Source organism: Narcine bancroftii, chromosome 10 (assembly GCF_036971445.1).
Source record: "Narcine bancroftii isolate sNarBan1 chromosome 10, sNarBan1.hap1, whole genome shotgun sequence".
Lineage (NCBI taxonomy): Eukaryota > Metazoa > Chordata > Chondrichthyes > Torpediniformes > Narcinidae > Narcine > Narcine bancroftii.
The window spans coordinates 96,839,662-96,852,713 of NC_091478.1; the positions used below are offsets into that span (position 1 = coordinate 96,839,662).

Sequence of the window (13,052 nt, forward strand, 5' to 3'; positions counted from 1 at the left end):
CTCAGTCTTAAATTCCGATCCTTGAACTGGTCTGCTGCCTCCTTGCCTTTAATGCCTTGCAGCTGTGCTCTGAATGTGATGCCTCACCCTGTCACCTGCCAGCACCTCGAGCTGCTTTCTCCCCATTCCTCTCTGTCACTCTCTCTAAGAGCTGGAATATCCGCTTGCCTCCACCACTTTATTTTTGTCACCGCAATCAGATATCAACATAACCAGGTCCAAATAATCAAATTTTGTTCCATGCACCTTCAGTATCAGCAAACTTTGAAAACTGAGAGGTAAACCAGGCTCGACTCAAAACGTCCAGCCATGGCCCACAGGGGATTAAAGCAACAGGACAATTTCCTGTTTATCCGTGATCTTCAAGAGGCCTCTGAATCTTTTTCTTCTACTACTTCTGGGTACAATGGGTTTAAAATGGAAAGTGTTTTGAAACCTTGCAGATTAGATTTTCTTTACATTTACAATGAAACTGCTGACTGTATGCCAATCTTTCCAGAATATAGTGCAATATATTTTAATGCATTTTCGATACCAACTTGTATTTATGTGGCACCATCATCTTGATAAAACGTCCCAAAGTGCTTGACAGAGCAAGTTCAATGAAAATTTGGTTTTAACTCAGAGATAAATATAGAGACAGATGGCTAAAAGCTTTGACAAAGAGAAGTGGAGAGGTTTAGTATTATTTTAAAATGTTAAAATTTAGGTTGGTCGCAGATGGTGGATAGACAAGGTGATTAATGATGCATAAATGAAACCTGAGCAACTTGCAGGTCAGACAGCATCTGTGGAGAGGGAAAGAGAGGCTGGTGTTCCACTCAGCTTGTCTATTCTGCCTGACTGGTGAGTGGTTTCGGCATTTCAGATTTCCGGCACTACAGATTTTGTTTTAGTTTTCAATTATAAATACTTCTTGTTTTGTGATTAAATACATTTTCAGTTGCATCAAGGTTCCACATGCAAATCAATAAAATTGCACAAAAAAATTGTTTGAAAATCAAATGAGTTGTTTAAAACCCTCTCCACTGAATCAGTCCCTGGCTGAAGCTGTATTGGCCTCGTTTGTATGGAAATTAATCCATAGCTAACAGAAAGTTTTAGCTTTTATTTGCAGCCACGGAGGACACTTCTGTTCCCTCACTAGAGAGATGGGAATCAACAGGATTGGAGGACTTTACTTCTGAGGCAAGATTGGACAGATGGGCTTGTTTTCTCTGGAGTGGATGAGGCTAAAGGATTGACCTGACCGAGGTTGTAAGGGCAAGCTAGGGTAGAATCGTTTTCCCGTCGTAGGGCATGGGTTTAAGATGAAAGTTATAGTGGGGATCTGAAGGAGACCTGTATTTTTTACAAAGATGGTGGTAGATATCTGGAGCATGCCGCCAAATGAGGTGCTGGAATCAAATGCAGTTGCAAAGTCTGAGACTTTTAGGGCAAAGATGGATAGCTCTCTGATGGCGAGGGAAGGGAAGGGGGAAAAGAGACAGGGGGTTATGGAAAGTGAGAGACATGGGGGAGGAGGTAAACAGAAATTGGATAAAAAGATATTGATGCCATCTGGTTGGCGACTGCTAAGACAGCATATAAGGTGGCCTTGATTTAGCAGTACATGAGGCTGTGGACAGTCAAAGGATCTTGAATGTTTTAATCCATTTGTTTTCATATTTAAACCTGAGAAGCTACGAGCCTAGTCATTCCAACGTTTCCTCATAAGATAGCCCACCTGTTCCAGGTATTGTAGTAAACCTCCTTTGAACTGCTTCCAATGTAAAGGCATGCTTTTTACATTCAGTGGCACGGATCGCTCAACACTCTTGCAGGACCAGTGACCTGGGTTAGATGCTGTCTGTAAGGAGTTTGTACATTTTCTTCCAGGTGCTCCAGTTTCCTCCCACCCTTCAAAAAGCATCCAGGGGTTGTAGATTCATTTGGGTGGCATGGGCTCATTGACCAGAAGGGCCTTTTACCCTGCTCTCTGTCTAAATTTAAGATTTAAATAAAAAGAAATGCATTCTTAAAGAGGAGTCCAGATGTGTTCCCATCCCTGACAAAGGGCTCAGGCCCGAAACGTTGGTGCCCTTTAACTTCCCATGGATGGTGCGTGACTTGCTGAGTTTCTCCAGCATGTTTGTGCATTGCTCCAGATGTGATCCCACTGTTGCCATGTATAACTGATGCCCAGTCTCTCCCTATGTTTGCATTCAATTCCAGTTGCGATCAACTGAGAGCGTCCTGTTACCTTTTGCTTCGCTGTCCAAACAATAGTTCATTGCTACCCAGAGCCATCTGCATCTCGGACTCCTGCTTCTCATCATTTATCTGACATGTTCTTGCCAAAAAGGACTGGATAAAATGGATATTGTCGTTTCATTCTTGATGCAGTTGGAAGGGTGACTTTAATTCAGCTGGAAGACAAATTTTAGAAATCCTTATTGGAAAGTTACAACATGAGATTAGCATTCTCAGCTCTGCTGCCCATCAGTAGAAATGTAATTGTAGTAAAGGACTGAATATTGCATTTCAAGGTAAGTGAATTGCAAAAGTGGGATTTTACAAATCTTGTTTCACAAGTTCAGAATTAGATTCTAGCAGGTTTCATGATGTGCACAACGCTCCAATAATCCCAGCTGTATTTGATCTGTTTGACAACAGTGCTTTGCAAATCTAAGCTCCCCAGAGGTTGAGACTGTGAAGCAGCTAAGTGCAGGGCGCATTGCTTTTCTGTCACTAGGCGGTTACTTGTGCCCTCCAGACACCTGCAGAGCTGAAGGCTGGAGCAAGACTCGCAAACCATTTGGAGTGTGCAGGCATGATTCTAACTTAGATTCAGGTAGATCCTTTGAATCAAAATGGAATGAGGAAAGGATGGGGATTGAATCAGGACTCTTCCATCATTAACTTGTTGGGCTCATGAATTTAAATCTGAAACAGAACTTTTCTTATTGATTTGAGGGCTCCCTGAAAAAGTGTTAGATTCATGTGTGTGTGTGTAATTGCATGAATTTGTGTCTCTTTGCTAATGTGTATGTGCTTGTGCATGTATCTGTCTCTATTTTTGTATATTTACATGAATATGTCTCTGTGATAGTGCGTTTATGGATGTCTGTGTGTAGTTACGTGTGTGTGCGGGCACTTGCATTGGAGGTTTCTTTGTGTACCTGCACTTACTATCCTCCCTCTCAGCAGTGCTGAATTCACAACTGAAGACTATGACAGGCATTTGCAAAATGCTGGAGACCTGCTCAAACTGCATGTGCGTGATTCGACATTAATCACAAGTTATTACAGAAATAAAGATGTGAACAGCAAGGGAACTATCGACTTTGGCAACTGGCCTGCAAGCACAATTCATGAAAGTGACACATGCTTCCTATTTTATTGAAAGCAACCCAACCTCCCATTCCATTCGAGGTTGCGTAGGCCCAATTCTGATAGGTTGATGCAGTTGCCCAGGCATTCACAGCCGTGCTGGCAAAGAACCATACCTTGATCTCCAACACAAGATATAAACTTTCACACCATCCTTTAACTCTCTGATTGCTAGCACACACCCACAAAATATTCGAAAAGCAATACTTTCCCCAAAAATCTAATTATTTGGCCTTAAATAATCCATAGCTAACAGAAAACTTTAGGTGGAATTTACAGACATGAAGGACACGCGCTCGAGAGAGTGAAGAGGGGAATAAGCAGGATTGGAGGGCTTTAGTTTGGGGAAAGATTAGACAGTCAAGACTTGTTTTCTCTGGAGTAGATGAGGCTGAAGGATTGACCTGACAGAAGCTGAGTAGAGAGAATCGCTTTCCATTGAAGGAGTAACCAAAACAAGAGGTGTGGGTTTAAGATGAAAGTTATCTTGATTTGACCAAATGAAGTACAGGAACCCAAAATCAAGATAACCTGGGCTTTTTCTATTGTCAGAGTGAGGCCTGGTTAAACTTGCATGGAACGGATGTCATAACACTTAGTGCCACGCTATTATAGCACCAACAACCTGAGTTCAAATCTGGTGCTATAATCTGTAAGGAGCTTGTGTACGTTCTCCTCATGACATGTGTGGATTTCCCCCAGGTGCTCCGATTTCCTCCCACCCTCCAAAAATGTTCTCTGTTGGTCAGTTAATTGGGTGTAATTGCCTGGCATGGGTTTCCATGGCAGCAATGGGCATCTGTTGTGTTGCACATAATGAAATAAATAAATACAGCAACAACACTTTGTATTCTGCCTGGGCAGTCTACCCTTACACACCCTATCCATTCTGATCCCCCTGCCTCTTTGGTTCCATCACCTTGCACGCCTATTTTCTCATTGGGTTCTTCCACTCTCTTTCCCCCTTCCACCTTCCATTCCACCCGGTCTCTGTTTATACCTCCATTCTTACCCTCTCCTCATCAGATTCCTGCCCTCCCAAAGTGCTTTTGTCTTCTTGACACCCACTCCACCCTCCTCCTGACCCCTTGTTCCTCCTGCATCTCTCGTTCTCTCTCCCTTGGATGGCAGCTGCCATCAACCGCCTTTGTCCTTCCCCTGGTTCACCAATCCCACATAGGCCTCTGTCCCGCTCCTCCAACCCTGTTCTATTTGCCACGGTTTCTGCTTTCTGTACCCCCCCCAGTCTTGATCAAGGGTTCCGGCCTGAACTGTTGGTCATTCCTTTTCTCCCACTCTTGCTGCTCAACCCCTTGGGTTCCTCCGTCAGATCGTGTGTGGTTCCAGGTGCTCTTATTCTTAACCCTTGTATAGAGTTTTAAAAAACTCAAAAATCAGTAACCATTATTGATATTTCACACGTTTATATAATTCCAGTCACAAAGTAAAACCTCGCAAGGTGTGTTTTCAAATCTTACTTGTTACTGAGGCAGAAATGAGAGGGATCAGGGGAATGGACAACACAGGGTTGATGTCAGATAGTGTATTAAAGGTAGTGGGTTTAGGAATGATGAGTATTGTGTTCTGTTTTGGACACCATGCTGGAGGAAAGATGTCATCAAGATGGAGAAAGTACGGAGAAGATTTACGAGGATGTTGCCAGGGCCTGAAATTTATGGAGAAGTGGAGCAGGCTAGGACTTTATCCTTGGAGCGCAGGAGAAGATGAGGGGTGATCTTATAGAGGTGTCCAAAATCAAGAGAGGAATGCATTCTTCTCAAAGAGAGGGTCTTTAGCCCAGAGTAGGGGAATCAGTAACCAGAGGACATTGGTCATACCAGCAGTCCACATACTATGGATGAAAAACATTAGCCAGTACATTTAATTCACACTGGCAGTGAAACAGAAGCAGGTTGGAGATGTGGCTCCGGTGGTTATGTAGCATGGAGATCAGGAACAAAAAACAGGGAATTCTGAAAACAGTTAGGTCAGGAAGCATCTGCAGTGGGAAAAATAGAGTTAATGTTTCAACTTGATGGTCTGTGGGTTTGAGGATGGCCATTAATGTGAATAATGAGCTCCATTTCTCTCTTCACAGATGCTGCCTGATCGTTGAAGTATTCCAACATTTCTCTATTATAATTGGTGCTATCGGAGAGGGGCTGGGTGGGTGGGTGGGGATGACAGGAATGAGAAAGATGGGCTGAGCAGTCAATAAAATACAAGTCTTGAGACCGTTGGATCTTTCCTTGAGTTATTCCTCCCTAGGATCATCGGATAAGTGCTCTGACTCTCCTTTATTGAAGGGTTTTAAGTCAACAACTCCCACCACACACCCCCCCCCCCCCCATCCTCATGTAGTCCCCTCAACCCAATCCCCTGTCTGTCTCTCCAGCATATCGCCTCATCTTCCAGATTCCTGCACCCACAGTCTTTTGTGCCTTAGACTCATCCACCCTACTACCCTATCTCTCAACCCACCTTTACATTCTGCAGACAACATTAACTGTCCTGCTCCAGCAGTTTAAAAATAGTTTGTCAAGCACTTTGAATAAAGATGGAGCCGTTTAAAATTAATAGCTGCATGAATATTTTACATTTCAATATTCCACAAGATTAATAGCCAAGCAAAACTGCTACATATGATCACTAATATTTAATTTGCAATCAATGACAGTTGGCCCAAATAACACTTCCATTTCTTACTTTCCCTCTTTGCTTAACTGAAAAACCACACATGTTGTATTCTCCCCCTCACACCCCACTACCCGCTGACAGCTGCTCCTCCTCCCTGCCTGGAAGTATTGAACTACCTCTATCTTGAAGCGACTGTGATGCTCAACTCTATCACTGCCTGCAAGTCTGAAGAGTGCTTGACAAACTATTTTTAGACTGCTGGGGCAGGAGACTTTAATGTTGCTCAGGAGCATCAAAATCAGGACTGCCATGCTGGGAAATAGCTTCTTCCCACAGGCTGTGAGATTGATGAACAGCATCCTGTAATTGAGAGAATAATTGCCAAATATTTATACATATTTAAAATGATATCTTTACGTATATATGTGCTATGTATTGTTTGTGTATATGTGTGCCTGTGGTCCGGAGAAACAATTTTTCATCTGGATGTATACGTATACTTAGTTGATAATAAACATCAACTTGAGGGATTCAGTGAGGTTCAGCAATACCTGCTTCCTAGGACCCCACAGAGGATAATGATCATGTGTTTATTGTCCTGTACGTTTTTCAACATACATATGCGCTGAAAATCTCACTTGCTGCAGCTGAATAGGTACTTTTAATAAAACAAAATAACTGCAATGGTATTAATGTCAAAAGAGACAATAAGTACCGAAAAGTGGAGAGTTATCCCAATGCTAATAAAATTGATTTGAACATGAAACTGTGGATGCTGAGGTTGGTTGCAGAACACAAAAGTGCTGGAGAAGCTCAGTGGGACACAGAGCATTTATATGAAGTACAGGACAATCATTGAACATGTGGATCAATGAAAAATCAGCTCTTGCCTTTTACTTCCAATGGATGCTGCGTGACGTGCTGAGTTTCTCCAGCACTCTTGTGTATTTCAACAAAAAAAAGCGATTTAGCAATAGTGCAATCTGTCCTCTTGCTTTATTGGACCAGTCCTGAGGTAACAAGAGGAGGTTCAAGAGCCTGATAGCTGAAAGTTGACTCTGCTCCCCTTCCAACTTGGAAAAGGATAAATAGTTCAGGTTGTGCAAAAAACAACTGATGTTTCCGTCATGCACACGGATTTTTCACTGGTCCCGGAGTGGTTTATGGTTTGGGTTAGAGTAGTACTGGGAGGTTCAAGAGCTAAATAGTTGTTAACAGTTCTGATCTTCAGGCTTCTGCACCTTCTTCCTGAAGGTAGCAATGAGTAGAGGTTGTGACCATTCAGGACTCCCAGGGTGATGGGAGTCCTGAATGATGTTGGCTGCCTTCTTGAGGCAACAGCTCACGTAGATGACTTGAATGGATGGGAAGTTGGTGTTTGTGATGGATATGGCTAGGTTTTCCACTTCCTGCTACCTCTACATTTTTATGCATGAATTCCTAAGCCAGGCAGTGATGCAACCTGTCAGCCTACTTTTCGCAGTCCACCTATTAGCATGTTTATATGTATCTGTATCCTTGTGTGTGTGTACACACACACACACACACACACACACACACACACACACACACACACACACACACACACACACACACACACACACACACACACACACACACACACACACACACACACGTCTGTACCTGGAAACCGTACATTCTAAGCTTCTGTTTGGGGAAAAATAAACCTTTTGGAGATGGAAGCATAAACAATTCCCTTTGCCCTGACGCCTGATCTGTTGTATTTTTAATGCATTTTCTGCTTTGATTTAGGATCTCCACCAGCTGCATTTTTTATTTTCTCTCACAACCACTTTTCTACTTCCTGTTCCAACTCGACTGCAACCCCTTTTATTCAGTCATGTATTGAGAGACATCTTATCAAATGACACATCCTGGTTTTGATGCTTCTGTGCAACATTAAGCTGTAATGTGTATGGGGGTCAGTTAGAGTCCTCACTGGACGCTGGATTTATCTGTTGTTAGGACCGTGACGTTGTGTGCTAATCCAGTTGATGTATGTTTACCTTGAGGTTAGAAACTGAATACGCCTCAAACCGTGCATCTTGGCGCCTCACAGTTTGGCGGGCAGCAACCTCCTTTGAAGAAGATCGCAGAGCCCACCTCACTGACAAAAGGCAAAGGAGGAAAAACCCAACACCCAACCCCAACCAACCAATTTTCCCTTGCAACCGCTGCAATCGTGTCTGCCTGTCCCGCATCGGACTTGTCAGCCACAAACGAGCCTGCAGCTGACGTGGACTTTTTACCCCCTCCATAAATCTTCGTCCGCGAAGCCAAGCCAAAGAAAAGAGAACCACTTTATTTAATAATCTTATGACGCTACACACATTGCTAACTTGAGTTAAAGCTGAGTAAAGTTCCTTTGACTCTAGCATTGTAATAGAGAACCTTTCGGAGTGGAAGAGGGAAAGGTAACGGTGAACAATTCAGAGAAACATCTACTGAGAGAAAGAATTCAACTTAGTTTAGGTTTTAAGTTTATTTTAAATCAAATCAAATCAAGTTTATTGTCATCTGATTGTACAAGTACAACCCAACAAAACATTGGTCCTCAGTGCAAAACACACAGACATACAACCAGACATAACTTACAAACCAACAAATAATACATATACAGGACAAGTATTTCATCCGTACAAAATAAATAAATAAATAGTTTTTCCGTGAGTATGGGATTCTTGGATGTTTCCTTTGGTTGTTCAGTATTCTCGCTGCCCTGTTCCTCAGCCTGGTGGTGCCAGCTCTGATACTTCTGATTGGAGCAGTTGAAAGATACCGTGTCCAGGGTGGGAGGGGTCCTCCAGGATTTTGCATGCTCTCTTCAGGCAACGTTCCCACTAGATCATGTCGATGGCGGGGAGGGAGACTCCAGTGATCCTGTCTCTGTCACTCTTATGGTCCTGTCTCTGCAGCAACCATACCACTGTGATACAGCTAGCTAGGACACTCTCGATGGAGCTCCAATAGAAGGTTAACATAATGGTGACCAGTAGATTTGCCTGCTTTATCTGATGCTTTATCCCTGGTATATTGAGAAGGGTTCTTCTGCAACCACATAGCAGGTTATCTTTAACATTCATACAGCCATGTAAAGAGCACAACGTACAGAGCAATTAGTACCAAGCAAAGGCAGCAAGTGGGTTCATTCAGGAGCCTGATAGCTGCAGGGAAGAAACTGCCTTTAAGCCTGTTGATATTTGACTTCACAGTCTTAAGCTTTCTCTCAGATGGAAGAAGGGAGGTAGGTGTCTGATGGGCCCTTCAGTAGGTTGGGTGCCTCTCCTAGAAAGCAGGAGGTATACATAGAGTCCATGGGGGGAGGGAAGTTTGCATGATGTTCTGAGCTGCATTCACTCCCTTCTGTAGGTTCTTCTTTGAGGAGATTTATATGATGATTTCTGCCTGAGGTATACATAGATTGTTCTCTTCTTTCCACGGCTTATTTCTTTTCTTGCTTCCCTGCCCTCAGGTATTCAATTGAACAGCTGTTGTACATGGATAGATCCTTCACCATCAACCCCCAGAGTGGGGTTATAAAAACCACAGAACCACTGGACAGGGAACTGACCGCCTGGCAAAACATCTCAGTGATTGCAACGGAAGTCAGTGAGTATAATCTTAACAAGCCTTGGAGTTAAGATGGGTTAACAAAGGCCTTCCAGGTCTTGTTCTTTATGGATGATCTCTGACTCAGGGAGAAGTACATTTTACCCTGTGCTTCAATATGGGCTACAATCCCTGACCAAGGACTTGAATCGCAAAGTATCTACTGCTGCTACACTTTGGTAAGCCAAGCAAGGGTGGGACCCTAGAGTGTGTTGCAGAACAGAGTGACCAAGGCGTACAGGTGAACAGTCCCGTGAAAGTGGCAACTCAGGTTGACAGGGTGGTGAAGCGGGAAATGGGTGCACTTTGAGTAGGGTATTGAGTACCAAAGTTGGAGGGACATCACGATACAAGGTGTTAGTGAGACTTGGATGGCTGTATGATAGTCCTGGTCACCCAAGTTGAAAGCATATTAATAGATTGGGGGTGCAGAGAAGATTAGCCAGGATGTTGCTGGGACTGGAGGGATTAAGTTGAGGTTGGATAGGCTGCCTCTTTATTCTCAATTGGGCTTAGCCCAGAATGTCATCTTGGTCACCGTGGATGAGCTGAGCAGAAGGGCCTGCTCCATGCTGTAGGACTCTGTATTTAGAGAGTACTACACTGTCAGAGATGCTATCTCCGGAGTATGAAGTCATGCACTTCTGAAAGGCAGATTATTATCTAAATGGAGAGAGACTGTATAGAATGAAGTACAAGGAAATTTGATGCTCCAGTGTATGAATCACAAAAATAAAGCAGGTTAAGAGGGCAAACAGTATTTTGGCTTTGATTGCAAAGATGTTGGAATTAAATAATAGGGAGGTTTTATTGCAATTGTACATGGTGTTGGTGAGGCTTAACCTAGATGACGGTGTATAGTTATGATTCCCTTACCTGAAGAAAGATTGGGGAACATGAGAGACAGTACAGAGGAGATTCACCAGGCTACCTCCTGGGATCAGATGTTGTCTTACCTTGAGACACCTGATATTTAGGCCTGTATTCCATAGAGTTTCTAAAAAATGAGAGGTGATCTTGAACAAATATTAGGGCTTCCAGCTGTGAGCTGCACACGTTCCGGGGTTTGCAAAGTCTGCTCCCCTTTGACGTGGGGAGTTGCCGCGTCTTGCACTGTCTCCAATTCTTACATGCATGAACTAACATCACAGGAGTGTGATTGGTTGTCTGCTGGGTCAACATTGCATGATTCGTGAGACTTGCACCATCAACAATCTTTCTCAGTCATCACTTTCTGCAAATAAATCAGATTGTCTCACATTTCCAAAAGCAAGAGGCAGTGAATTGTTCACAGGCTAAAATAGAGGGTCACTGTTTCTTCAAGATAATAAGTGAACATTGGCTGAGTTCACTCTGAACTCAATTGCTAATTAGAACAGAGATGGGAATGTGGCTTTTTTTAGTCAATTTAAAAGTTCCAGATATTCTCAAACAGAAATTTTCAATTACATCAGAGGATAATTGTTTGTTCCATTACATTTTAAAAGACTGTAGATTAACTTGCCTTGGAGAGTGAGTGTGTGTGGGGCATCAGGATACAGTAATGAGCACAACATTAACGCGGGTTGGTGGGCGGCTGGGTTAATTGGACGTTAGGCAGCTGGTTGTAGAATCAGGTGAGAATTGCAGGGCCCAAAAGAGAGACATAATAGGGAAATGAATGGGGCCATTGGATCAAGGGAACTAGTCTGGGTTGATGGGTTGAATGACCTTAGAATTATGGAGCCATGGAATGGTCCTATGGCTCAACTTGTTCATGCTGACCAAGATGGTTCCATTTGCCTGCATTTGGTCCATATCTGACTGAAATTTTGTACTAGGGGACAAAGACTCAAGATTCAGTGAAGTAGATTTAGGATGGAGATGAGGGGAACTTGGTTCTCTCAGTGAATCTGTAGAATTCTCTGCCCAAGAAAGCAATAGAGGCTGCCTCATTAAATGTATTTAGAACACAACTAGATTGATTTTTGCACCGCAAGAGAATTGAGGTTGATGAAGAAAAGGCAGATATGTAGAGTTGCGTCCATGACCAGATCAGCCATGATCTCATTGAATGGCAGATAAGGCTCGACAAGCCAAATGTTTTTCATAGAACCATAAAACATTTCAGCACAGAAACAGGCCCCTTTGGCCCTTATAGTCTAGGCTGAGCCTAGTTCCACTGACCAGCACCCACGCCGTAGCCCTCCATACCTCTCCTTTCCTTGTACCTGTCCAAATATTTCTTAAATATTAAAATTGAGCTTTCATTCACCACCTTAGCTGGCAGCTCATTCCAAGCTCCTACCACTCTCTGTGTGAAGAAGTTCTCCCTTATGTTCCCCCTAAACCTTTCCCCTTTCACTGTTAACCCATGCCCTCTCATTTGTATCTCACCTATCCTCAGTGGAAAAATGCCTATCTACATTTACTCTGTCTGTCCCACTCATAATTTTAAATCCTTCTATCAAATCTCCCCTCATTCTTCTACGCTTCAGGGAATAATCTGTTGAATCTTTCGCTGCAACTCACTTCCTGGGGTCCGTGCATTCTTTCTATCTTATTGATATCTTTCCTGTAGTTAGGTGACCAAAACTCCAAATAATACTCCACATTTGGCCTCACCAATATCATGTACAATTTTACCATAACATCCCCACTCCTTTACACAATACTTTGATTTATGAAAGCCAATATGCCAAAATCTCTCTCTACGACCTATCTACCTGTAACACCACTTTCATGGAATTATTTATCTGTATTCCCAGATCCCTCTGTTCTATTGCACTCTTCAGTGCCCTACCATTTACCATATATGTCCTTTCTTGGTTTGTCCTTCAAAAATGCTACACCTCACACATCTGCATTAAATTCTATCTGCCATTTTTCAACCCATTTTTCCTGCTGGTCCAGATTCCACTGCAAACTTTGAAAACCTTCTTCATTATCCACAACACCTCCAATCTTAGTGTCTTTTGTAAACTGATCCAATTTACCACATTATCATCCAAATCATTTATTATAGATGACAAATAATAATGGTCCCAGTACCGATCTCTGAGGCACACCACAGGCCTACAGCCTGAGAAGCAACCATCTACCACTTCTCTCTGGCTTCTCCCATCCAGCCATTGTTGAATTCAGCTCACTACCTCACTATGAATCTTCCTGACTTATCTCCCATGTTGTTCCTTGTCAAAGGCCTTACTCAAGAGTTTATCCATTCATCTATTCAAATAGTTTATAAACATTGGCTCCTTCTATGTTGTATGAAACCATCAGATAAAACCATATAACCATATAACCACTTACAGCACAGAACAGGCCAGTTCGGCCCTACTAGTCCATGCCGTAGCAAATCCCCACCCTCCTAGTCCCACTGACCAGCACCCGGTCCATACCCCTCTAGTCCCCTCCTATCCATGTAACGATCC

The 13,052-nt window shown here is 43.0% G+C and overlaps 1 protein-coding gene across 20 annotated transcripts in view; it reads left to right on the forward strand.

Moving 5' to 3' along the window:
• The window catches only part of LOC138745024 (cadherin-11-like), a 193,918-nt gene that overhangs the window by 138,155 nt on the left and 42,711 nt on the right, over positions 1-13,052 (forward strand). For 19 of the 20 annotated variants that reach the window (XM_069902059.1, XM_069902047.1, XM_069902063.1 and 16 more), the window contains one exon: positions 9,503-9,639. In XM_069902059.1, the coding sequence (XP_069758160.1) occupies positions 9,503-9,639 (137 nt within the window). Of the gene's footprint in view, positions 1-2,332; positions 2,529-9,502; positions 9,640-13,052 lie in introns of those variants that run through there. The other variant, XM_069902068.1, reaches the window with a different exon arrangement.